The 27,840-nt window shown below is 34.3% G+C and overlaps 1 protein-coding gene and 1 non-coding gene across 2 annotated transcripts; both read left to right on the forward strand.

The window, feature by feature from the left end:
• The first annotated feature begins 484 nt into the window (after positions 1-484).
• On the forward strand, positions 485-27,625 carry ARL5B (ADP ribosylation factor like GTPase 5B). The gene is made up of 6 exons (XM_033100707.1): positions 485-814; positions 17,039-17,099; positions 18,757-18,904; positions 20,649-20,732; positions 22,086-22,237; positions 23,193-27,625. Exons 1-6 carry the CDS (start codon positions 766-768, stop codon positions 23,239-23,241), a joined length of 543 nt encoding a protein of 180 aa, XP_032956598.1. The 5' UTR covers positions 485-765; the 3' UTR covers positions 23,242-27,625.
• On the forward strand, positions 15,593-15,718 carry LOC117019254 (U4atac minor spliceosomal RNA). Its single transcript, XR_004422453.1, has one exon. It is a non-coding gene; the product is annotated as a U4atac minor spliceosomal RNA (small nuclear RNA).
• Positions 27,626-27,840: the final 215 nt, after the last annotated feature.

The following is a 27,840-nucleotide window of genomic DNA, read 5'->3' on the forward strand; positions in this document are numbered from 1 at the left end:
AATACCACGGGTCGTCTCTCAATCCCTTCCAGTCAGAATTATTAATAGGCGTCACGGCAGAACCCCAAGACTGCCTGCCAGCACAGGGTGACAGGAAGAGAGGTCAGGGGTGAGAGAAGCTCCCCTCACTTCTGTGCAGCACAAGCTGGCAGTTCCGAGAAACTGCCGTCTGTCCCCACGATTAGAGGCCAGGGACGCACCCGCCCAACGAGAGAGGCTCCCGAAAGACAACTTGGCAAACGCTTCTAAACAGGAACAGAAGATGCGTTCACCGAGGGAAAGTCCCCGACTCCCACGCACACTCTGCCCGCCGCCGCAACCAGCCAATTGGAAATCGCACACCGGAAGCGAAACCGGAGGAAGCGCCACGTCGAAGGCGTGGGTGGACGTAGCGCGCCTACGTCACGTGCCTACGTCACGTGCCGTCTTTCCGGCGAGGGGTGGTCCAGGGATCGGTCGGGGAGGCGGAGCGGAGGCGGGGCTTTGGGCTGGCTGAGGCTCTGGTGGGAAGGTGGGTTCAGACCGAGGGGACTACGGGTCGGCGTTAGGCTCAGTGGGCTCGAGACAAAGGACTGGCCGAGAGAGGCTCGGCGCGGCGCTTTCCGACCGGTAGCTGAGCGGCCCATCGAGGCTTCTCGGCCAACCAGTGCCCTCGCCGCGCAGGCTCAGTCGGCTTCTCCGCGGTTCCCCACAGCCCGCGCCGCGGCGGGGGCCCCGGCGCAGCGGCACCTGCTGCTGAGGGACCCCGCGGCCCGCCAGGTGCTCATGATGGGGCTGATCTTCGCGAAACTGTGGAACCTCTTCTCTAAGCAAGGTGAGGAGGATGGAGCTGCGGAACGGCGCGGATCCGAGGCAAAGGGTCTGGCTGGCCGCCGAAGGGAACCGCCGGAGGCAGGGCTCTCGGGGGACACAGATGTTCTGAGCCGCAGAGAAGTGGCTTAGTCAAGGGGGCGGGTAGAAACTCAGAATTTTAGGCCGGGAGAGGGTGCAGGAGAGACCCGGTGTGCGGGAGACATGGGGAGTCGGGAGAGGAGGCGTTTGGTGTTCCAGGATCCTAACTAAGAATGTTTGGGTTTTAGCGGAGCTAAGCGGAGAGCACCTGAGCGTACCTGGAGGCATTTTTGAGGGCCTTACCTGTTTCTAATTGAACATCTTAAGTCTTGCCCCAGGGTAAGAGTCCGCCCTGAAAGCTATCAACTTTTTCTTTCTTTCTTTCTTAAACTAGTGCTGCTTTGTTTTCCGACCTGGTCTTTAAGCCTCTGCGCCTTCACGTTCCCTCTGATTTCGCCTGCTCTCTAGGACTCGGCAACGAGTCCTCCTATTGAAATACGTGGGTTTCTGGACATCTTCATCCTAAACGCTTTATTCCTTTCTTAGTTGTTAGTCATCTAAAGACTTCTGGTTCTATGTAGGATCTTGCGTGTCCCTAATTAGTCTAGAACTGGTTATGAGACATCTAGAGTCCTAAGTCCTAAGGACCCGGAGGTTGTAAAACCTGTTCTGAGTCAGAATAAGATGTACTGTGTTCTGAAAATACCCAGACAAAATAAAAGGGGAGGTGGGCGGTGCGACAATAGGTAAAGTTGTTGACATTCTTCCAACAGATTGTTTTCTTAGTAATTGAGACCACTTCTTAAATTCAACTAATTTCGTTTTGCATTTAATACCTGAACATAATAAAAAACCAGTGTTTATGATACCAGTTTGTTGCTGCTAATGTATCTTTTCTGGATGTAAGAAGTGAAGAGAATGAAGTGGTTTTAGTTCACTTGTTCCGTAGACTGATGAGAAGGCTAAAATAGTCTTTTCAAGGTTATAAATACAGGTATATGCATACACATTTTAAGACATGCTAAAAAGTATAAAAATTAATACAGTAATCACCTGCTACCTTTTCCCGTAGTTTAAGAAATAAAACATTACCAAAATCTTTGGTTCTCCCAGTGTAACCTGCCCCATTCCCCTTTCTCAAACCCTCTCTGTTTTATTACTGTTCTTTATCATGTTTTTTGAGTCTTCTTGAATCAGGCTAGAAGGGAATGGAGGATATAAAGGGAAAATTCAGGAGATGAGGAAAGACATTCGTGGCTGCTTTGATATGACTATAAAGTCACGTAATTGCTTGCTCAGTTCTAAATCCTCGTGACTATTTAGATTTTCTTTGCCTTTCACTTTCCTGTTAAAAATTTAGAGCTAGTAGTTATTCTGTCATTTTATTCTCACTTATTCATACAACTAACATTTACTCATAGGCCATAAACTAGTCTTCAGAGAAAGGCATAGAAAATACAAAGATTTAAAAACAAATGAAAGATGCAAAGTTACTTGCTCCTAAAGTGCTCACAGATCAGTGAATGAAGGGAAGTCGTAGGAAAAAAAAAATCCAATGTGGTTAATTATTTAACAGATGTGTATAAATGTGTGGTGATGGCACCAAAAAGAAAATGATTAATTTTTCTCATGTGGTTCCTGGAAGACTTTACAGAAAAAAGTATCCTTGGACTTTAATGATAAATAGGAGTTTACCAGGCATGCTAGCTAGGCAGACTGAGTAGAAGGGTCTTGTTATTCTAGGCAGAAGGACTAATAATATGCAAATAGGAGAGAAATGAAATAGTCTGCTACATTGCAGGAAGCTGAAAATAGTTTAGTTTGGCTGTATTTTAGTTTGCCTGTGGGGGAGGTAGAGGAGTTGAGGTTGGCTAGGTAGCCAGGGGAACCAGATCACAGAGGGCCTTGTATGTTGACTAAGACTTTAAACTACCGAATAAGCCCTGGGAGCCATTGAAGAGTTTGATCACTATGTTAATTTTAAAGTAAAGTATTGATACTTTAATTCTGTATTTTTACTTTCTATATCAACAAAATTAATGCTGACAGTCTCAGCATCTTCCATTTTCATTCCTATAACACATCTAATACAGAGATACTCAAGTCACTCAGTCTTGGTTGCATATTAGAATAATATGCCCAGGGCTCCACCTCAGACCAATTAAATCAGAATGGGGTGGGGTGGCCTGGGTATCAGTGTTGTGATGATTCAAATGTGCTGCCAGAGTTGAGAACTACTTATCTTAAATAATGCTTTCCCCTTATCTTTCTTCCAGTATTTGCCTCACTCCCATCTTTTTTTTTTTCCTGTAGTATTTTAGACGACAAGCATCTTCTCATAAATTTGTTACCTTTCTAGGACTAAGTATACTGAAGTATGTATTGTCTAAGTAAAGCTATTACCAAGTATATAATTAATCTCTGCAATTTTGTATTGCTGAATTTTAAGCTACAAGACTGATTACTTTGACACTTATCAATGAAGGAAATAATTTAAAAATCTGAATATCTTTACAAACTTTATGTATCTATATGATCGTGTGTATGTGTTTGTATAAAATATATACATATGTGTCTGTGATATCTTTAAACTCCCTTCAGAAGGTGAACATTTCTTTTTTAACTTTCATAGACTGGTCTTTTTTCTCTCTGTGTTGCCACTGTATATGTGGTCACTAGTTATTTCTTGTTTTACCCAGAATTAAGGACGAATGGAGTATGGTTTTAATGGTAGTTAATTTTCAGAACCAAATAACGTCATTTGAATTATCTAGTCATTTCTTTGAATTTTATGTTATCATTTTGAGCACTGATAGCCAGCTTTTGTTACTGTTCTTTGCTTATGACTGCTCGCATCTGATCGATGTCTTACATTTCTGTCTTTACCTTATTCTGCTCTTAATTCTGGACTTAACACACTTAAACTTACCACCTAAACTTATGCTCCCTGTTTTTTGGAACTCTCTATCCATTACTTCAGATGGTTCAGATTTCTCAATAAATGTCACTCCTCAGAGAGGCCATCCCTGACCGCTCTTCTCACCCTCAACACTCATTCCCTGTTGTTTTTTTTTTTTTTTAGTAACATTTTTCTCGACCTGTAATCATAAGTTTATGTGCTTACTTTTTCGTTGTCTGTTTCTCTCAATAGAAATAAAGGCAAGAATTTTGTCTTACTATTGTATCTCCAATCCAAAAAAAACTTTGAATTTTCTGTTTTCTTTAAACAAAAGTTTATATCAAAATAACACATATACATTCTTTTTAAAAAGTTAAAATTATATATATATTAGTCAAATCTCTTTAACCTGACTTTTTCCCCAGTATATTCTTCCATATTTTTTAGTAATATGTACATACACGAATGAAAATTTTCAACATTTGTGTTTTTTAAATTGAGATATAATTGACATATAGCATTATATTAGTTTCAAGTGTATAAATCATTTGTCTTATTATGCTGTAAGAGTCATTAGTACTTTTATGACCTTTTCCTTCATCATCCCAATATAGTTTTTCGGTATCATCCACACTCAGTCTTTTCATTGTTATGACTGCCAAGTTTTGTTACTGCTGAACTAGAGTGCACTATAATTATGTTTCCATTTTTTCCCCCTAGAGTAATAATCCCATCTCATTGCTTTAGTTTCTTTGTTATTATTTATTTGTTTGTTTGTTTGTTTGTTTTTAAGGAGGACACAGCTCACAGTGGCCCATGAGGGGATCTAACTCAATCTTGGTGTTATTAGCACGATGCTCTAACCGACTGAGCTAACAGGCCACCCGCTTTAGTTTCTTTGTACATTTGACTAAAATGTACAAAGATTTCATGCTATCCGAAAACACTGTACAAGTTGCCCAAATTTCACCTATCGGATGATTTATCCTTTCTCCCCACATCCTCAGTATTCCACCCTGCTCCAAACTGGGCTTGTTTCCCTCTGTTCCTGGTACTTGTCTTTGCTGTCATTCTAGGAATTTTCTATGCTTTTTAATTTTATTAGAACTTATGTCCTTCATGCTTTACTCTTACGTTGATGAAACATATTCTTCAGAAATTTCGTGTAAAGTTGTCCAAAGCAATTTTTCTTTTTTTGTTTGATTCCAAATGCCTGACAATGTATTGATCTGTTCTCACTTGATTTATAATGGGGCTGGATATAAAATTCTGAGTTGGAAAACATTTCTTTCAGAATTTTGAAGGTATTGTTATTGTCCTCCAGCTTCCAGTTTTGTTGAGAAGACCAATATTAACTCTGATTTTCTTTTCCTCTTTCTAGTAAATTTTAGAATTTTCTGTTTACCCTGGGTATTTTTAAATTTGAAAGAGATGCACCTAAATATGTGTCTTTTTTGGTTCATTGTGCTAGGCCTTCTGAACCTTTTCAATGTACAGTTGCACCTTTCTTGGTTCTGGAAAATCCTTTCCGCCCCGCACCCCCCCAGATTCACACATATACCTCCATTTTTCTGGAAATGTAGGTCATATTGTGCTAAATTGATTATTAAACATTTCCATTTTGCTGTTTTTTTTTAAAACCCTTTCTGGGATATTTACTTTGCCTTCCCATCCTCCTATTGAATAGTTTGCTTTAGCTATAATATTTTTAACTTATAAAAACTTATTTGCTAAATTTTTTTTTGGGTTTTTTTTAACTTTTTATTTTTTTTAAGTGTGTTTTTCCAGGACCCATCAGCTCCAAGTCAAGCAGTTGTTTCAATCTAGTTGTGGAGGGCGCAGCTCACAGTGGCCCATGTGGGACTCGAACCAGCAACCTTATAAGAGCACCACGCTCTAACCAACTGAGCTAACTGGTCACCCTCCTAAATGTTTTTTTTTTTTTAATTGTTCTTACGGCATTGTTTCATAATGCTGTATCTTCTTAATACATTTCTTTGAAGTTTTTTTCTGTTCCCTAATTTTCTATTTTTATTTATTTTCATACTAGCTTTTCACATTGGAAGCTTTCCCATAGATCTATTGTAATTCCATAAATATACCACAGTTTGTTTATTCATTTGCATCATGATGGGTTGTAATACTATGAATACTCTTAAGACTTTTGGTAGCCATGTTTTCATTTCTCTTAGGTGATTGTCTAGGAGTACAATTTTTAGGTCATAAGGCAGATATATGATTAGTTTTATAAGATACCGTTTGCTTGTTTTCCAAAGTAGTTATACCATTTTTATATTCTCATCAGCAATGTTTGAGACTTCTACATGTTCCACATACTTATCAGCATTTGATGTTGCCAGTCTTTTTAACTTTAGTTATTCTGTTAGGTGTTTAGTGGTATCTGATTTTGGTTTTAATTTGCATTTTTCTGATGATTATTGGGTGTTAATCACTTTTTCACTTGCTTATTGGCCATTTGTATATCTTCCTTTGAGAAATATTTCTATCCTTCACCCATTTAAAAAAATTATTTATAAAGTTATTATATATAATTATTTATATGTTCTGAAATTGAGTCCTTTATCAGCTAAATGTTTTGTGAATATTTACCCCAGTCTGTGGCTTCCCTATATTAATGTTCTTAAAGGGGATTTCTGCTCAATGGAAATTTTTAATTTCAGCATAGACTAATTTCTCAATTTTATTTTAAATAGCTGTTGCTTTCTATATCCTATTCCTTTCATCTAGAAGCTTTAGTTTCTATGCTTATGTCTGAGTCATCTCAAATTATTTGAGGGCTGTGATGTGAGTAGGGCTTGGGGTTCATTTGTTTTATTTTTAACATGGATTTAATGTTAATTAATTTCATGAAGACTTGTTTTGGAGCCTTTGTCAAACCTGAAATGATCATATAAATAGGAGTCTTATCTCTGAACTTTACTCTGGCACTGATCTGTATGTGTGTCCCTATGCCATACTACACCATCTTGATTACTGTACTATTATTTCATAATAAAGTTTGAAGTCTGGTTGTGTCAGTCCTCCATATTTGTTTTATTACTCTTTTCAAAAAAAAGATTTTAATTTTTGCTGTCGTTTCTCTGTTTTCTATGTTACTAATTTCTGATGTGTATTTTCTTCCATCTACTTAACATTGGGTGTACTTTTCCCTCCACCCTGAGTTCTTAAGGGTGGGGTGTGTGTCATTGTTTTTGTCCCCTTTTCCTTTCATATATATAATTTTAGAGCTATAAATGACCCTCTTAAGTACTGCTTTAGCTTCATTCCACAAATTTTAATATGCTATATAACATTATTGAGTTTGAAATAGTTTAAAATTTTTTTTGTTTGTGATTTCTTCTTTGACCTATGGAATATTTATGGGTATTTAGTTTCCAGATATTTATTTTTCTGAATAGCTTATTGTTGGTTCCTAATTTAATTCCATTATGGTCAGAAACATACTCTAAGATTGCTATTTTTTCAAATTTATTAAGATTTTATAGTCCATCTGTATAGTCTGTTTTAGTACACGTGACATTTGCTCTTGAAAAGAATGTATTTCTCAATTGTATGCAGTGTTTTATAAATGTTTATTAAGTTAAGGTGATTATTAGTCTTGTTCAGATATTATATATCTAGTGTGTGTCTCTTCTGGTGAGTATATAACGGGATCTAGTTTTTTTTATTTTTTATCTAGTGTGAAATTTCCTTTTAATTGGAATCTTTAGTCCAGTTTGTTGATATTGTTGGATTCATGATATGGTTAGATGTTAAGGTATGGTATTTTATTGTTTCCTGTTTGTCTCATCTGTTTTTCTTTTATTGTTGTTGCTACTCTTTCCTCTTTTCCCTCTTTTCTTTTGGGTTAACTGATTTTTTTTGTTTTTTAGAATTCTGTTTTAATTTTTTATTGACTTTTTTAGCAATTCTTTTTTGCTTAAATTTTTGGTCCTTCAAGGAATTGCAGCATACATTACCGTTTTGCAATCTACTTAGTATTTATAATGTAACATTTGTAAAGTGTAAGAACCTTGAAACTTTATAATTGCACTCTCCCTTTCCCTAGTCCTTTGTGTAACCATATAGGTTATATGTCATGTTAGTATGTATTGTATCTACATGTTATAAACTGCACAATACAGTGTTATATTTTTTTACAGTGTTACAATTTTTGCTATTAACAGTCACATATTCTTTAAAGTTTGAAGAGAGGGTAAAATTTTCTCTTATATTTACCCATGTTACTATTTTTGATGTTTTGAATTTCCATCTAGCATAATTTTCCTTCAAGCTGAAGAACTCTAGTATTTTATAGTGTGTCTCAGCTGGTGATGAATTCTCTTAGTTTGCCTTCATTCTTGAAGTATATTTTTGCTGAATATAACATCTTAGGTTGTTTTTTGTTTTTGTTTTTGTTTTTGTTTTTCTCCCTTGGTACTCGAAAGTTATCCCACTATCTGTTCTGGCCTCCATTTTCCCCTAGTGAAAAGTCAGCCAATGTTTATATCTCTATTTTCCTTTATTTAGCCTTTCTTTTACTTTTGTCTTCAAGATTTTTCCTTTCTTTGGTTTTCAGCATATTAACCATGAAGTACCTAACTTTGCTTTTCTTTGTATTTATCTACAGTTGGAGTTTGCTGAGCTTCTTCAATTTACAAATTTTTCATATTTTTGTACTCACCTAGTTCACTTGTACTTCTCAAATAAGTTTTTTTGTTTGTTTTTGTTTTTTGCCAAATTACCCAACATAACCTATTAGTAAGTTTATAAAGTCAATTTAGTGAGGACCAGCATTTTAAAAAGGAATGAATGTTCTAAAATAGAAACAATCAGAATGTATCTCAGTTAGGAAAGGTCCTGTTTTGTGAAACTTTTGTTTCAGTTATATGTATCCTGAATCATGACAAATGTATTTAACTGTGGTGGTCATGGTCCAACAAGTTTGAAAACCACTGATTAGATTGTCTGTGCTCCTTAACATTTGCCTTTTGAATTCTCTAGAGAACTACATTTCAGTATTTCCTGTTGAAGCTCTTCTTATAATTGACTTTGTTCAGTGAGTTGGGGAGATGGAGGGACAATTGATCTTTTTCCTTAGGTACTTCAACCTGGTCTGTGACCTTAGAGTGTTCTGATTAGACTCTTTGATCTTTATCTGCATTTAATCCCCTGTGTACCAGAAGGTTGTTGTTTTTCTTCTAGCTGATAAGCTATTCTTATTTATTATTGTAAAACTGTAAGACTTGATTTTTTGTCATAAAGGTGGGGAGGGGTCACATTGGGAGACTATCAGCCAAACTTCCTACCAACTCCTAATGACCTTAGGCAAGTTATTTAACCTAGGACTCAGTTTCCTCATCAGTGATGTGAGGAATAATATCACTTTCTTGTAGTATGATTACGAGGATTAACTCATATAATGTATGTCAAACACTTAGACTGACACTGTAGAATATTCCTTTTTATTAGCATTTCGTTTTCTTAACTGAGAGTTGAATTCTGGATCTCACTTATCCTTAAGAACATTGCTATATGATACTTCTGTTGCTTTAGTGATGCTGTATTGTAAGTGCTTGTTTATATACCCAACTTTAGGATTTTTGAGGGTAGAGACCTTACCTTATTCATCTTAATCACAAATATTACACTAATACATATAATGAACTCAATACATGTTGAACTGTGAATTATCATAATTACATAACTGCTTTTAACAAAATTTAGGCATCCAGGAATATGGGTACTGTGGTGGGAATAGGGGGAAACTGAACAATTCCCCAAGGGAAATTAATATTTTATATTAAAAAGAGCAGGAAAATAAATGCTGTATTTATTAGAACAAATTACTTAACTTCATAGGACCTCACTTCCTTTCCTATAAAATAAGCAAGGTGGCACAGGTCAGTACTTTTGTACGTTGTTAGAGATCTGGGTTCATCAGAAGTGCCTTACAGGTGACACATTTGTTGGTGAAGAGGTTGGAGAGAAGGAATCGATCTCAAGATCTGCTGTCTGGGTTACAATTTATAATATTTTATGATTCTATAATCAGTGTAACATACGATATATAAGATACAGTTAGTTTTCTATGGCTTTTTTTGGTTCCAAGGGCCAGACTTCCTGGGTGTGCTCATCATTGCTGTCCAGGCGTCAGATCTCAGATTGCGACGTCACCTCCTCTGAATTTTTACTACCTACCCCTTGCAATAATTCAGACTTATTTTCATTATATGCGATATCCCAAATTTGCTAAGTCACCAGATTGTTTGTGAAGTCATATAGTTGTTCACAAAAAAACACTCTGTGTTTTATATAAGGCTTGCTCATTACATGACAGTGTTCATGCAGATATGCTATATCTAGAAGGTAGCAGTCCCTATTTCATGATACTTTTATATCTTCAAAGCTGGTCATTTTAACAATACATTTAGTGCTTCTCTAGTAATTTTTTCCTCTTGTGTTAGTCTATTGGCATAGTTTGTTATTTTATACTAAAACTAGTATTTTTTTTTAATTTGGTATCTACTAAAGATACAAATTGAGTTTAGTAAAATATTTTAAAAATTGAGTTAAAAGAGAAACTTTTTTCTTCCACTCATTTTTTTGAACTTCCTCACTTTCAATTATTTTTCTTGTTAGCCATATTTTACCTGTATTTGTCTAAAAGCAAGTGCTCTTACTGATTTTCTTTTGCAGCCTCATCCTGTATAGTCTTTATGCCTTGCTTACAAAAACATATGAGCCAGCTTTTTAGGAGATCCAAAAGAACAAATACTACAGCCAAGACTGCAGAGAAGCCTCTGTGCAAGCACTTGATCAAAATTAACAAAAGCTTTGCAATTGGACCTTTTCTTTCATTTAGTATAAATAAACATGCTTTGTGTCTGGCTCTGGAAATATTATGCATTTCCTGGAAATACACTTCTCTCTCAAACCTTTTTTGCTGGAAGAGGTGCAGCTTGGTCTCCTGGAAGAGATTGCTAGTGAAATATGATGGCCAAGGTGATTATCTCATGGTGTGCCGACACATTTTTTAAACATTTGGATTCATTATCAAGAAGAAACAGAAAATCTGAACAGATTGATAACTGTTAATGAAATCCAATCAGTAATCATAAAAACTCACAACAAACAAAAATTCTGGCTCTGATGGCTTCGTAGGTAGTTAATGAATTCAGTAAAGTAGCAGGATACAAACTTAATATTCAGAAATCAGTTGCATTTTTATATACCAATAACGAACTATCAGAAAGGGAAATTAAGAAAACAGTCCCATTTACAGTTGCATCAAAAAAATAAAATAACCTAGGAATAAATTTAATCAAGGAGTTAAAAGATCTGTACTCAGAGAACTATAAGACATTGAAGAAGATAACAAATAAATGGAAGCATTTACTGTGCTCATGGATAGGAAGAATGAACCATTTAAATGCCCATACTACCCAAAGCAATGTATCGATTCAGTACAATCCCTATCAAAATACCAATGGCATTTTTCACAGAACTACAGCAAATAATCCTAAAATTTCTATGGAACTACAGAAGACCCCCCCAAAAGCCAAAGCAATCTTGAGAAAGAACAAAGTTGGAAGTATCACGCTACCTGCTATCAAACTATACAAAAAGAGTAATCCAAAGAAGCATGGTACTATTATTGGCATAAAAATAGACAAATAGATCAATAGAGCAGAATGGAGAACTTAGAAATAAACCCACATCTATATGGTCAATTGATCTGTAACAAAGGAGGCAAGAATATACAATGGAGTAAAGACAGTCTCTTCAATAAATTATGTGAGGAAAACTGAAGAGATACATGCAAAAAATGAAAGTAGACCACTTTCTTACACCATACACAATGGTAAATTCAAGTGGATTAAAGACTTAAATGTAAGATGAAACTCCTATAAGGTAATATAGTAACTTCTGGCATCACTCTTAGTAATATTTTTTGGATATGTCTTCTCAGGCAGGGGAAACAAAAGAAAAAGATAAACAAATGGTACTACATCAAACTACAGTTTTTGTACAGCAAAGGAAACCATCAACAAAATGAAAAGACAGCCTACTGAATGTGAGACGATATTCACCAATGATACATCTGATAAGGGGTTAACAACTAAGATATGTAAATTGTCTAATTAAAAAATGGGCAATGGACATGAATAGACATTTCTCATAAGAGGACATGCAGATGGCCAATAGATACCAAAAAAAATGTTCAACATCACTAATCATGAGAGAAATTCAAATTAAAACCACTATGTGATATCACTTTAAACCTGTCAGAATGGCTATCATTAATAAATCAACAAACAACTATTGTTGGTGAAGATGTGTGGAAAAGGGAACCCTTGTACACTGTTGGTGGGATTGCAAATTGGTACAGCCACTGTGGAAAACGGTATAGAGGTTCTTCAAAAAAATTAAAAATAGAACTCATGTGACCCAGCAATCCTACCTCTTGAGTATTTATCCAAAGAAATCCAAAGCATAAATTCAAAAAGAAATATACACCCTATGTTCGTTGCAGCAGTATTTATAATAGCCAAGATAATGGAAGTAACCTAAGTGTCCGTTGATAGACAACTGGATAAAGAAGATGTGGTACATACATACAATGAAATATTACTCGACTGTAAAAAAGAATGAAATCTTACGTCTGTGACAACATGGATGGACTTAGAGGATATTATGCTAAGTGAAATAAGTCAGACAAAAAAAGATAACCGTATGATCTCACTTATATGTGGAATCTAAAAAACAAACGAAAGAACAAAACAGAAATAAACTCAGAGATACAAAGAATAGACTAATGGTTGCCGGATAGGAGAGGTGTTAGGGGGCTGGGTGAAAAAGTGAAGGGATTAAGAAGTACAAATTGGTAGTTACAAAATAGTCACGGGGATATAAAGTTACAGCATAAGGAATATAGTCAATAATGTAATAACTGTGTATGCTGCCAGGTGGGTACTAGAGTTATTGGGGTGATCACTTCGTAAGTTATATAAATGTCTAATCACTGTGCTTATATGCCTGAAACTAATATATTGAATGTCATCTGTAATCGAAAACAATTTTGTAATTAAAAATAAAAAGAAGTAAATGTACATTGAGGGGAAAAAATTACATTCATTATAACTTTGATACTTATGGGAATATCTAATTCTAAAGTTATTTGGCTATTCACAAAAGCTTTTAAAGTATACACACCCTATCCTTCACACACACACATTCCAGCCCCTAAGCATGGGCAGCTTATACTCTGGCAACATGTTGATTTTAATAATGCTATTGGGAAAAGTAAAATTTTTTATAATTCTATGTGCAAAATTCATTCTAAATAATTTCATATTATCCATGTTACAGTTTGCCATATTTAAGGTTAACTAAGAAGTGACCGTGTTTTTTGTCTTTCTACTAAATATTTTGTTTTTTTTGGCGAGTAGTTTGAGGAGTTAGAAGTTACGAATATAAGGCTCATGTATATATACACGGATATGTGTGTGTATATATATACACACACACACACACACACACACACACATATATATATATACACACACATACCCATATACGCAGTTGGACAATTAAGTTTGCGAACTTGTTGCAGTGATGTTGCTAACCTTTTTTAATATCAGAGGGATTATTATGAATTGATAACAACTGGACAAACAGTTAATCACGTTAATATTTGGAAGTGCTGAAAAGGATGCATGAAAAAGTTGGACGACTTGAACTTTGTGCCAGCAATTCATGGCTCTTGCATCACAACAATGCACCAGCTCACATGGCACTGCCTGTGAGGGAGTTTTAGCCAGTAAATAAATAACTGTATTGGAACACCCTCCCTATTCACCTGGCCCCCAGTGACTTCTTTCTTTACCCAAAAATAAAGGAATATTGAAAGGAAGACATTTTGATGACATTCAGGACATCAAATGGCCATTCCAGAAGAAGTGTTCCAAAACTGTTCTAAAGGGTGGACTAGGCACTGGCATCAGTGCATAGATAGCTTCCCAAGGGGAATACTTTGAAGGTGACCATAGTGATATTCAGCAATGAGGTATGTAGCATTTTTCTAGGATGAGTTCGCGAACTTAATTGTCACACCTCTTACGTACATGTTAAGGATCAGTTGAAGTTGTAAAAGCATACAATTATATAGTTTTTCTCCTCACTACTTTAGATGTTTCAGTTCTAATGAAATGAGAAATCTCTACTCTTTGCTGTGTAAGTGAAAATGATGTTAAGTGTCCAATGTTCGTCTGATTGGCAACTGAATTTGAAATTTGACCTTTGGGATAGATCCTTTCTCACCTTGGTTATGAGTGACTTGTACCATAACTGATATATTTTGGGAGTCTTTTTAAACTTATTAGGTAAACAGATAAAAATTACTGCTGGGTAATACAAATAGTACACATTTCTACGTATCTTTATCTTATTTAGTGAACTGTGACAGGTGAAGTAAATTATTTTTATCAAGGCTACTCTACAGGAAATCAGACAGTTATCGATTTAGTTGATTTTTGTGTATTTCAATACATGAAATAATATCTGTATATGGCCTATCAATAATGCCCAGCCAAAAAGAAGCGGTACAGAGCAAGCAGCCTGGGTCATGTGTTCCAAGCATGAGAGCCCCTTTTTAACATCAGGCAACATGATACACCACTACATGATTGTAGTTATGCATTTGGTATGTGCTGATGTGAAAATTTGATAGACAACTGTCATTTTATAACAGCTTCAAGTAACTCTATTAATCTAGACACCACTTGTGGGCATTTAAAGCAATGCATTTTGTTTTCTGCTTACAATAAGGAGAATATATGTTATTGGCAATGTTTTTCTCACTGTTTCTTGGATAGGTAAAAGCTTTACTAACATTTGTGAACTGACGTCTTTGGTCATTGACACACTCAAGTAGCACCTGAGTACAACAGAGGCATTTGAAGGGAAAATTGCAGTTATGCAACAGAGTCCAAACAGCTTTTATTTTGTACTTGGTTTTTTAGTAAATGCCTGTGGAACTTGATTTCACTCTTACTGTACAGAGGATGTTAAAGAGATTTTTTAAAAGAAAAGATTTAAAATAAACCCGTGGTTATTTCATACATTTAAAAAGTATTTAGCTGTTCCTTTTATGTTGATGACGTTTTGTTTTATACAGTCAGGTTGTTGATGAAAATTTTAACATCAGAAGATAGGCCTCAGTTTACCTGAAGAATAGATAGATGTACATACCTTCAACATAAGACAGAATTGAAATTGCGTTTTCTCTTAATTGCTAGAATTCCTTACCACTGAGGGGGAAAAAGGAATCTGAAAAAGACCTTAAATTAATCAAAGATTTGAGATGTTAATGATATTCATACTCTATCCACCTTCAGGGTTTGTCACCCCTGCCTTAGTTCAAATTGGGTACCAGTCTTTTAAAATGCTGTATTATTTATGGGTTTTACCATCATAGGCCTTCAATGCTGTGATCATTGTCATGATAGAAGATGTGAAGCAAGGGGCAGGACTGTTTGCAAATGGCCTTTGGGTTTTCGCTGAGTTGCCTCAACAGTGAACCACCTAGTACTTAACTATTTCTCCATTCCCTTCTCCCAGTAGGAGTATCTGCACCCACGTTTAACTTACCTATAGTTTAGGCTTCCTTCTCACATCTTCAGGGACCTTCTGGTCTGCACATGCTGGGCAGATGATTTCCAGCTGTCATCAAAATGTAGAATGCTTGGTGTCAGGCAGTCTGACTGTTCCTCCACTGATAAGAGTGCTCTTTTTCCTATATTAGAAGGGAGAAAAACAGGACAACACTTAAAGACTGGCTCCGTTAGAAATTACAAACCAACCATCCTTTTCTTGGGGTTGCGCTACTGTCCAGTGAACGAGAAGGGAGGACAGTACTGCTGACGCCTGAACACCACACTCGCATCAGTGAGAGCTCTGCTTTATCTTGGTGCAGGTTTTGGAAAAAATAAAACCCCTTTTTCCACGAAAAAAAAAATTACAAACCAAAAGAGTCAGAAAAGGATGGTTAGAGTGCATAAGCAAACAAGTTTTGTTTGGTTTTACAAAGCAACTTCTGCCATAGTGAAAACAGCGCTTGCAGAGGACCATGTCATTTGTCCTGTAATACAGACAGTAAGTACCAAAGGCATGCAGGTCACTGGAAGATACTGGTGGTTTGTCATCTAAGAACTTGTCTGTGAATTAGGGCCGCTCTCTTTGGCTGATGCAGTGGTAACATTTTAGAGTAGGAATATGATCTGATACTTGCTTAGATGTGCAGTGAGAATTTTGACATTCATCATGAGAGGTTACCAAGAGGAGCAGGGGTCTGATAGGAAATGTGTCAGATCATTCATTGGCAGCAAATCGATTGTGTTGTTCTCATGGCAGCTTCCTTACGTACCCTGTTGAGGTTCACTGGTAGCTTTTTAAACATTCTGCCCTGGAGAAAAACAATCTTTAATATATTCTATATAGGTTAAAATCTGGAAAAGACAATAGCTGGAGTGTTTTCTGTTTTCGAAGGAGGTTTCAGAATATCTATCACTAAAGAACAAGACGGACCTTAAAAACTGCTTAGGAAAGAAGTGACTGTTTGGTTCGTGGCACCAGAGGGGAAGGGGACTGAAGAGGTTTTTGTACACATTGTAGAAGCAGTGTCTGCTCAAGAGTTGTAAAATCCAGATTGAGAAAGCATGAAAGATTAAGTAATTGCCTGTTTATCTGTAAATTAATGGAAAGAATGAAAAACTAGTTGAGAGTGTACGTGTCTCATTAGCAACTGGGAAAACTCAGTTTTATGTTTCAAAGTGGGTTTTTAAGTGAAAGGGAAAAAACCTTGGTATATGTAGGTGGGAAAATTTCCAGGTGTAAAAACAACTTGGAAAAAAGCTAATTTGATTAGAGATGGCAAGCGTAAAACACCTTTTTAAAAAAAAAAAAAAAACAAACGTACACTTCAAGTCATAATGTCTTGTCAAGTCTAGTATTTGGGTTTTTTTCCTCCCAAACTCAGTATAAGTGACCAAGTTCTCTTATTCCTTCCTCTTCCCTATCTCCCACATTCTTGTTTAAGAGAGCTAGATAATATCACAATCGATTGCATCACTTAAGGCAGGTAGTCATGACATTGTAAAGTTCTCTTTTTTTCTGTATTTTAACAATCCAATAACAAATATCCAGTGAATGATTCTTATTAGAGAGCTAAGTAATAATCACTGTTTAAAGCATGTAATTGTAATGTGCCGCAGAGTTAAATGTTTATGGTTTGCTTTTTTTTTATAGAACACAAAGTGATTATAGTAGGACTGGATAATGCAGGGAAAACCACCATTCTTTATCAATTGTAAGTATGGGTGTTCATTTAAACAATTTTTGTTATTTTAGTTACTAGAACTAATTTTGTGTAATTGATAAGATGCTATTAATATTATACTGTAACGGAAAAACTTAAACATACGGTTTTGTATTTTACCAAACAAAATTTATGAAAAAGTAAATAAGATAAACTGTTCTATGTTTGCTAAAGCCTTTACAAACACTCCTCTCTTCCTGGCCTTGAAATGAAGAATTAATATTAAAGTAAAATAAAGAAAGCACATATTGTATGCTGGAGTGAAGTAATAAAGTACATTTTACTTAGTTATTCCCATACTGAGGTCCATGTAACAAGGTTGTTATCTCTAGGAAGCTATTGCTTTTCCCGAAGTAGCTCTCGAATTGTTTAATATAGTCAGACTTGCCAAATCAAAAGAAATTAAGATCGCCCGTGAAGCTATTGCTTTAGTAGCTTGCAGCAGGGAGAGGCTTGAGGCTTTCAGAAATAAATTAACACTTACAGGAAATTTTAACAGCCCACCAGTGCGCTTGTCAGAGTACTTCCCATTATCCTTTTAGTGCCACTGAAATGATTCTTGTCAAGCAATGAAAGTGGATCAGTGTCCTCAGCATTTTATCAGGTAGTTCTAAAAAATGCAGTGTACCGTGGTATGTGTGGCTCTTATCTCTTCCCACCTCATCTTAAGTGTATTAGCTAACAGTTCTCCAGAAATAATTTACGTGCTTAACATATTTTTCTTTTAGCTATCGTGTTTCCCTAAAATAAAAATAAGCCCTAGCATGATTTTTCAGGTTGACATCCCCTGAACATAAGCCCTAATGCGTCTTTGGAGCAAAAATTAATATAAAACCTGGTCTTATTTTGGGGGAAACACGGTACTTTGCTAAAAAGCTACTAACTTATAGCTTGTTTTTTCAGAGTTGAATAGCTACTTGTTTTTCTTGAAAACATTCATTGGCCATTATGTATTTTGATATGACTTTGGCTTTAAACATCAAATAGAAACTTTTCAGTCACCCCAATAAACTTTAATTAAAAAAATAAATAAAAAATCTGTCACTGTTGTTGAAATACGTGTGATATGAGCATCAATGTTCTAAATATATTTAGAAGTAATTTTAATTAATATTTTCATTTACCCAAGACCTTATCTGTTTAAGACTGTAGTCTAGGTTAATAGGCCTGAAATAATTTTTATAGCTTAGCCACGTCTCAATTTTCTCATATAGATAGTCTTCAGAATTATAGATAGCCTACTATTCCATGGTTGCTGCTTTGCAAGTATCGATGTCACCATCACCCAGAAACTTGCTCTTTCAGGATGCAGCATTGGTTCTGCTATAACTGATAAATAGGACGTGGTGGTATTGGAATTTTGGCGCCAGAAATGCAAACGCACACCATAAAGTTCCATTCCATCTAGATCAAGCCTATAATTCATTACATGAAAAGAACAAAAAAAAGAGTCTTCTTTTAGGAGTTGTCTCTGTCTAGATAATCGTTTGTACAAATGTTCTATAATATAGGTTCTATTTTTGATGCTAATGATTACCATCATTATGCAAATACGGAAGGTTGACTCCTGTTAAAAAATACAGAGATTAAAACGTGCTTCAGGTTCTCAAGATTTGCAAGAGTTTTTATGATGTCTGTCTTCCAACAGCTTGATGAATGAAGTGGTTCATACATCTCCAACCATAGGAAGTAATGTTGAAGAAATATTTGTGAAGAACACTCATTTTCTTATGTGGGATATTGGTGGTCAAGAGTCACTGCGGTCATCCTGGAACACGTATTACTCAAACACAGAGGTATGCTCAAGTTGGTTCTTGCTGATCCATGCATATTTATAGCGTTACAAAACGGTACCATGTTTCCCCGAAAATAAGACCTAGCTGACAATCAGCTCTAATGCGTCTTTTGGAGCAAAAATTAATATAAGACGCAGTCTTATTGTATAATAATATTAGACCGGATATGGTATGATATGATATGGTACTGGGTCTTATATTAATTTTTGCTCCAAAACACAAATTAGAGCTGATTGTCCGGCTAGGTCTTATTTTCCGGGAAACACGGTAGTTATTGAAATTGCTGAAACTCTAGACTTAGCAAGGGTCCAGAAAGAGATACATTATTACCGATGCCATTTGCACAAAATGTTTTTTTAATAAGCTATTTCTACAAGAATAGCACAATTACCATGTTTCCCCCAAAATAAGACCTAACCGGAAAATGAGCCCTAGCATGATTTTTCAGGATGACATCCCCTGAACATAAGCCCTAATGCATCTTTTGGAACAAAAATTAATATAAGAACCGGTCTTATTTTGGGGGAAACACAGTACTGCAAAGAACCGTTGGCCTTTATTGCAGCACACCAGTATAGTTCACAGCATTTGCAATCTTAGATTGGTACAGATCTAATCTATGTGGTGTCTGATGGCTTTCTTCATCCTTATCATCTCGCATCTTAAATTCTTCATGCTAAGGGGCCATCCAAAAGCTGAAATGTTTCCACTATAATATAAGGAGTTATAGTTGCTAACTAATTCCTGGCACCTCATGAATTTACAGAATTACTTCCACATATTCTGACTATTTTAACTTTGCCTTGTTTCTTATATTTATCTTTTCTGTTTTCTTTCCTTTTATTCCCTTCTAAGCCTTTCTCAATTTATACTCAGATTACTCTAGTTGTCTCTTTCTCTAATTTTAATGCCATCTGAAAAATCTGATTCTATCCCTTCTGTTTGGATTTATTTTGCATTAATTCCTCCAATATAACCCTTAACACCATTTAGTCTCATTTCTTACTTTTTCCTTCTACATAGATGTTCAATTTAGGAGCCATTTCTCACTACATCTTACTTTTCTTATCAAAAATGCTTTTATTTTTGATGTGTGACACTCAGCTTTTTTCATATAGATACCAACAGCTTTTTCCAGTTCTCTTTGCTCTCTTAATTTCACCTGCATCATCTTTAGCATGTTGCCACCTAAATATATGTTTTTGTTTAGCATATTTTTCTTGCACTTTTATTGTTGATATTGTTATGGAAAAATGCCTTACTCATTAAGTTTTTTTTGTTAATGTGTTTCTCTTTTTCTTTCAAACTAGTTTGCATACTTCTAATAAGCAGGAGACTTTGTTAAACATAATTATTGATTGCCTAAATGAATGATTATAGTACTGTTAAGGTTTAGCAAGAGTTTAGTTACTGTGACTTTCTTTTTAAAAATTAGTTATTATTACTTGCATTTTAAAAATAAATATTAGTATTATAGGGTATTATTATGTATTGAAACATCACTTAAATAAAATTGGGCATGGTTTTTTTACTTGTTGAAGTTTTGAGTTATTATTAACATTTGGATTTCACTGCTTGATATGGTTCCATATAATATAAACTGTTTATGATGAAAAAGGAGTAGACTGTTTTGTAGTAATGATGATGCCATGTAAAGAAAGTACTTCTATCACATAAGAGTAGTAGTGCAGAAAACTTCAACCTCCCATTCAGTTTTCTTTCTTTCTCTTTAATTGTCTTCCAGTTCATCATTCTTGTCGTTGATAGCATTGACAGGGAACGACTAGCTATTACGAAAGAAGAATTATACAGAATGTTGGCTCATGAGGTAATTTTGATAAACAAATGGAGTAAGGTATCTGTATACTGGTTTTGCTTTTATATGAAGATTAATGTTCTCTGCTGTTGGTTATTTCATCACTAACAAAGTTTTATATATTAAATTGATGAAAGTCTGGAAGTCAAAAATTTTTATTACTTTTTCAAACTTAAAAAAATGTAACATGTTAATTTGTAGACAGCTATTATTGAAAATATTTTTTTAAGTTAAAACTACTCATTTATGCTTAAAGAGTCTGATGGATTGAGGCAGGAAAGGAGAAAACTTAAGTGCTTTGTCCCCAAGAGTTTATAATAACTGAAAATTCTTTTGTGAATAAGTTGAGATCACTTAATTCTAAACATTTCAGATATACCAAAAACTTGGGTAATAAAACACATTCATGCACCCACCATTCATATTAAATGTCTTATGAGATCTCTCCAATCTGATTTCCTTCCTTTTCTCTCTCAAGAAATGCAAAAATTCCACTATCCTAAAAGTAGTGATTGTCAGTCTTATGAATATTTTTTATACTTTCACTGCATTTTTATGTACCTGTTGGTTGTACAGAATATTACATCTCATGTTCATAAAAGTTTACAGAATATTTAAACAAGTTGAATAGCTACTTGTTTTTCTTGAAAACATTCATTGGCCATTATGTATTTTGATATGACTTTATCTTTGATATACTATATCTTTCTGTAACTTGGTTTTTGGGGTTATTTTTGCACCGCGCTGTGATTTATTTATGTTAGTACGTACAGCTTTAGTTCATTTGCTTTAACAACCATATAGTATTCCACTGTATGACTGGATCACAGTTGATCTCTGTTCTTCTGTTGATGAGCATTTAGGTTATTTCCAGGATACACCATTTATTTTGATAATATAAGCAGTACTGCAGTGAACATTAATGAATGAGCTGAAGCTATACAAAGACTAGTAAAGAAGAAGTATTGCCCATTGTATCACGCTCAGTACTCTCCTGTAAATTTGGGAGAAACTAGTATCTGGGAGCATATCACATATTTGCCCATTGGAATATTGCTCGTACTGTTCGAAGTCATTATTTAAGGTTCAGGTTTATTTTACTGATCCCTTTGCCCCAATAGTAGCAAAATAACTTTTTATTATCTAGCTTATGTTAATTAATCTTTGTTTGAGTGAATTATTAAATCATGGTTATTTGAGATAATTTTTTTGTTGCCGTAAAATGTTTAATATTAGCACCTAATCGTTTTAATATAGGGGATTTCATTATAATTGTCCAGGAGGATACATTTCACCTTTCTGCTTCATTAATTTACTTTGAATTGTGACATTTCACATATTAGAAATATTTCATATTAATTGCAGGATTTGCGGAAGGCTGCAGTCCTTATCTTTGCAAATAAACAGGATATGAAAGGGTGTATGACAGCAGCTGAAATCTCCAAATACCTCACCCTGAGTTCCATTAAGGACCATCCATGGCACATTCAGTCCTGCTGTGCTCTCACTGGAGAAGGGTGAGTGCTAATCAGGATGAGGGGAGGTGTGGGTTCTTTCAAATTCCTTGTCTTCTTTGCTCCTGCTTCTCTTTGGTTTTTAATTAAAGATGATATTTAGGGTTGCAAGATTGAAGAAGCTTTACTCTATTACTGTTAAATTACAATTTAACAAAGTTATTGGAATTTTTTGGTAACTTAATATAAATATTTTACCAAAAAAAAGGTAGTACATTTTGAATTAAGTTTTCACAATCGCTATTTTTAGTTGTTCTTTTCCAAGAAATTTCACACTTTATGCAAAGGCTTACTTAAGCCTGAGCTCCCAGCTTTTCATAAGAATTCATCTCCTTTATCACCAGGAGTCCTTTTGGAATGCTTACTTCTAGGCAATAAACATTTGAAACAAATGCCATTATAATATATTCTTACTTTCTAAGAACTTGCGTTGGAATAAATAGGCTGAGGAGAACCCGTGTGTTATGCATTGATTACCCAGTTTATTTCCAGGAACTTCCTTATGCTCAAATCAACTTGACCTTAGTTTTTCTCATACTAGAAATAGCTTGTAATATAATGGACACATGAGGACATTTTGACCTATATTTTTAAGGCTGGACCATAAGCATTCCATTCTTTAGAATTTAGGAGGTAAGGTGAAGTTCCTGTTGTCTTTCTGCAGTGGTTTCGGTTTTAGTCCATCTAAAGGGGTGAGAGGAGGTGAGGAGTATTTGCAATCTTGCTGGCAAAACCGCCAAAGCTGTACCAAGATGAGACTGAAGCAATTTCCTATGTTACTCAACTGAAATCATTCATTTAAGTGAATCTTTCACTTATTTTAGTGTTATCTGAATGTTGTCACTTAAGTGTATAAATAATTGTAGTACCAACCTTTGAGTAAGACTTAAAAATAATAAGATGCTTTCAATTTTTAAGAATCAAGTTTTTCATTTTGAAAATGTTTCTCTTGTTTCAGGTTATGCCAAGGTCTAGAGTGGATGACCTCCCGGGTTGGTGTGAGATAACTTTTTTGCTCGAAAGAGACTGCTCTATTTATTCTGTGACATGAACATTTTTTTCCAGTACTTTTGGCTGCTAAGGCAGCAGCATGTTTAATTTATAACAACACAAACCTCTATGAGCAACACTTGAATCAAGTGCAGCTGAACTGGAACATGAAAGATTTTTTTCTTAACTTTTTTTTAATGCACTAATCTTCAGTTGGATGAACACTAACATATAACTATGTTTTTAGCAACAGAAGTTTTCTGGATGCTTATTCTAGTTATTCAATGACTGCCTTGTAAGAAATGTTTGTCATATGTTTAATGTTTTCTGAAATATTGTAATAACTTTAGTGACCAATTTCTTTCATTTCTTGGCCAGCCCTACTCCCACGTGAAAATTACTGGTTTGACAAAGTAATAGTGGAAATTATCAGGTACTGCTTGCAAATTTAACGAGCACTAACGATTTGCTCCCTCTATAAACCACTTATCTCTTGGACAGAACTTACAGAGAAAGAAATCTGCCTAGAGGGTATATATAAAGAAGATTAAACATCGTAAGAACTGCCTTTAAATGAGTTAACTTCCCCTATGTTATTGCAAGTCATGGAATACGTGACTATTAGCATGGAAATTAAGTAGACTATTTATCTAAAAGAATTAAGTTCACTTCTCTGCATATAACACAGGATTAGTTTTGGTTAAAAACTAATCAAAGAAAAATGTTTATTTGAAAGCCCAACTTTGATGGTAAATATAAATCTATATTTTAAGGATTTTAAGTATGTCGTATTATTCAATGCATACATAACTATTGGAAGTTATTAAAGCATACCAGCACTAATACTAAAACCAGATGCTTGGAATATATTTTACTATCAATTATAAACAACCTTATTATCAGCATAAAGTTCAACTGTTCCATTTTCAAGGGACATCCCATCTGTGTTGGGCAATAGCTAAAGTAAAAGTGTAAACATTTCATTTTATTTCTTAAAATTTGAAATTGCATCTAATAGTATTTCTACCATCAGCAGTGTTACTTAAAAAACAAGGCTTTCCTTAAGTCTGTTTGAGGCTGTATGTAATAGACTTGAAACAGTTGCCATCTTTATAGCTATGCCTTGTGTTCTAACATCTTTTACTGGAGAATAGGAAACAACTGAGCTTAACAACTGAACTAGGTTTTAGAATATTACTATGAGACTCAAAGTTAATACTAACAATTTATAAATTAAAAATTAGGAAGAAAAAGTCATAATCTATCAAAAGTTTATTGGATAGCATTAAAAAGTTTTCAAGGCGCTGTCTAATGAACAGTAATCTAAATAGTACATATCTTAAGAGGGAGGACAGGTATTATAATTTTAATCCTCTTTATTTAAAATGTATGATTTTGCTATAACGAAAGGGATAAGATGCATACTTACAGAATAATACTTCATCTTTGTAGTTTTTTTGTGTGTTTTTTTTTTCATTTGGGTTAAAAATAGGATTCAGTGTTCATAAGAATATCAAAATACCTGTTCAAAAAGGGTATTTTAATTTTAATATTTTTTTATTGTAAATTGGTTAAAATTTTGCATTGTTTTCAGGTATATTTGATTTATTCTATTTAGTCTAATTAATTTAGTTGAATGTAGTAACATTTTTTTCTGATTTCTGTTTAGTGGTTGCACACTCTAGAATTGAAATAGGGCCAGAGGAAAGCTTTTTTGGATTTGGGGAACTAGTTGTTTGTTAACTTTGTTTTGAACCTTTTTCTTAGTGATTCTATAGGAGATAGAGGATAAATTTCATTTTTAATATAACCCATAGTCAAGACATGAGAGAAAATCATTATGGGTACCCATGGTGTGTATGCGGTGGGGAGAGTAAGAGTAATTATGGAAATACCATTTATCCAAAGCACACTTTGCCAGAATTTTTACCTTAGTTATGTAATTTAGCCACAAATACTGAGGATAAGAATTCTCTTAACTCTGTCCTGAGAAAAAACATATTAATACTCCTGTATTCATTCTTACTTTGAAATTTGTCTTGTATCTAATAAGATTGACTGGCTCAATTTTCTTCTATCAAATTATATGGTTATTTTTTATATTACCACATCAGCATTATATTGAAAGTGTTTTTAATAGTTGATTATATTTTCTCAAACAACTACTAGTATAGATTCAAGTTTGCTATTTAATTGTTAAAATTCAATTTTATTTTCTAAATCCTTTTTCAAAAACGTTTTGTTTTGGATTAGAAATGAATTTATGTCAGCTGTATGTTTGAAATTGGCATTCAACTAGATTTTGTGCCAACGATTGGGAAGAGTTCAGTTAGGAAATTCATGTGAGACTTTAAAAAGTATTTTGTAAGTTCTCATTAGATATTTCCTGTTACGGTAATATGAAAACTGGTTATCCTTTACTCCAAGAGAATGTTTTGACCCAAGCATGGATTTAATGCTAAAGCATCGATTCTGACATTTGTTGTAAATCAACCAACTATAAGATACTGTCTGATGAAAAATGTAAATTTGTGATTAGTGCCTTTATTCATATTTTGAGATGAGTTCTCTGTTTTGTACTATACCTGTTCTTCGGAAGTCAAATTAACAGCTAATTAATTTAACAGTGATATAATCTGAGTTTTACCCTACCCGTCAACCCCTTAATTGCTTAGCAAAGTTTCTAGTAAGTAGTGGAAAGCAAAGCACCCACCCACATTACTTTCAGGAGATTATTCTTCATTTTATTTTTAATTTTAGAATAAAGAAACTAAACTTTATTTTCTCAATATGTTATAACTAAAATGTAATTGCTACCCTTGTAAGTTCAAATACAGCATTTTTCTTAATTTCGAACACGTTGTGTTCTTCATACGTAAACCCATCATTCTTACTGAAGCCCATTTGATAACTCTTTTAGAATTAACAGCCCCTTTTATATGGGAATATACTGCACATTTTATATTGTTAGTGTAATATAATTTCTTAAAATCTGAAATAATATATACATATATATAATCTATTGAAAAATTGATGATTACATAATTTTTGTTTTTACGTTCTGTATTAGTATGCTTAAAGGTATATTTTTATTCTATATCCATTAGAGGAAAGATAATGAATTCAAGTTTCATTGTTAAAAATAATTGTAAATGTATACCGCCCCTATAGCCATTGTCATTTTGATGAAGCATAACTTAACTTTCATTATAACATGAAGAAAAAATAATTATTTTCCTATGGAAACAGTGAATGATATAGGCAGCAACGTAAAGAATATTCTCTGAAGAGTTGGGGGAGTCAAAAAGCAAAGAAAATTTTAAAAAATAATAATAAAAGCTTTAATTAAAAAAAATCTTTTCAATGTTGTATCTTAGGATAAATTAGAAATGGAATTGTTTCTGACTACTACTCACTTAATTCTTAATAATGTGAAACCTTATCAGTTGAAAAAAATGTATACTATTATTAGGCCTATAGATGGATAAATTCCATTGACATTTATCTTTGAAGACCAACTTCATGAGTCTAACTTTTCATCTATGGCTTTGGATCCAAAACATTTCATACTCAGTTCAATTCTAAATGATCTTTGATATTTTGTCAGGGTAAAGTCATTTCAAGATACAGCATGGGAACTTGTATCTAGTAGAATATTGTGCTGGCTATCTAAAGAAATGGATTTGAAACTTAATTTGACAATTACGTGTCTAGTTGACCTTAAGACACTTGCTGTTCGTGGCCTTCCTGTTTTTTTTTTTTTTTTTTCGCATTCTGAGGAATTTAAGCAAGCTAGAACTCCAAGATGGCGTTTGGTTTTGAAATCCTGAATCTTCATACTTTATATTTCAATTGAAAAACCAAAAAAATACACGTAATGGAAAATTAAATTCATTTTTATCTAACATTTGATTCCCACCTCATTATCATTTCATTTAGTATATGAATATAATCAAGAAAAGTATCAATTAGTAACTGCTACTTAACCTAAATTGAGCTAATATCTAATGACAATGGAAAAAAGAAAATAAGCCATATTGCTACGAAAATGATATTAAGCTGCTTATAAAACAGCCTCTGTTGGAAATACCCTCCTCTAAAGAATTATCATGCTTATTTTCCTAGTTTTTACTAATTAGAAGTGGTTGGTTAGTTCAGAATTTATTGGCTTTATTAGATGTCATCCCAGACTGCAGTTCTGTTTGACTTTGCAGCATTGAAAGGATAATGCAGCCAGAATGTCAATATTTTACAAACGTCTGTATAAATCTAAGTGTAGTTTATATTCAAGGTTAGTTTGTTCAGTAATGTCTCATCCTTATTTAATTAGCTTTACTGTAAAGACTAAAATCCAAAAGTCAGATTCCCAATAAGTAGTTTTTAAGAGTTCCAGGTGGCCAAAGCTAAATAGTTCCAGGTGGCCAATAAAAAATGTATGTATTTTCAACTTCTTAATTTTGAATTACTTAAGAAAAATATTGTCGTCAACAGACCTAAAATCAGCTTTAAATGTATATGGTTTGGTAAAATGTTTGAGAAATATTAATTTGGAGAGGTAGAAGAGGCATACCTAAAAACAAGTCAAAACACTTGATAATAAAGGTAAACATGGGTAG

The sequence above is a fragment of the Rhinolophus ferrumequinum genome, assembly GCF_004115265.2.
Source record: "Rhinolophus ferrumequinum isolate MPI-CBG mRhiFer1 chromosome 5 unlocalized genomic scaffold, mRhiFer1_v1.p scaffold_110_arrow_ctg1, whole genome shotgun sequence".
NCBI lineage: Eukaryota > Metazoa > Chordata > Mammalia > Chiroptera > Rhinolophidae > Rhinolophus > Rhinolophus ferrumequinum.

What these genes read in the sequence shown, in the direction of transcription:
- ARL5B (XM_033100707.1), top strand. Translation starts at nt 766, where the DNA reads ATGATGGGGCTGATCTTCGCGAAACTGTGGAACCTCTTCTCTAAGCAA. An exon ending in GAACCTCTTCTCTAAGCAAG is followed by an intron (nt 815 to 17,038) that starts GTGAGGAGGATG and finishes TTTTTTTTATAG; the next exon opens with AACACAAAGTGATTATAGTA. An exon ending in ACCACCATTCTTTATCAATT is followed by an intron (nt 17,100 to 18,756) that starts GTAAGTATGGGT and finishes GTCTTCCAACAG; the next exon opens with CTTGATGAATGAAGTGGTTC.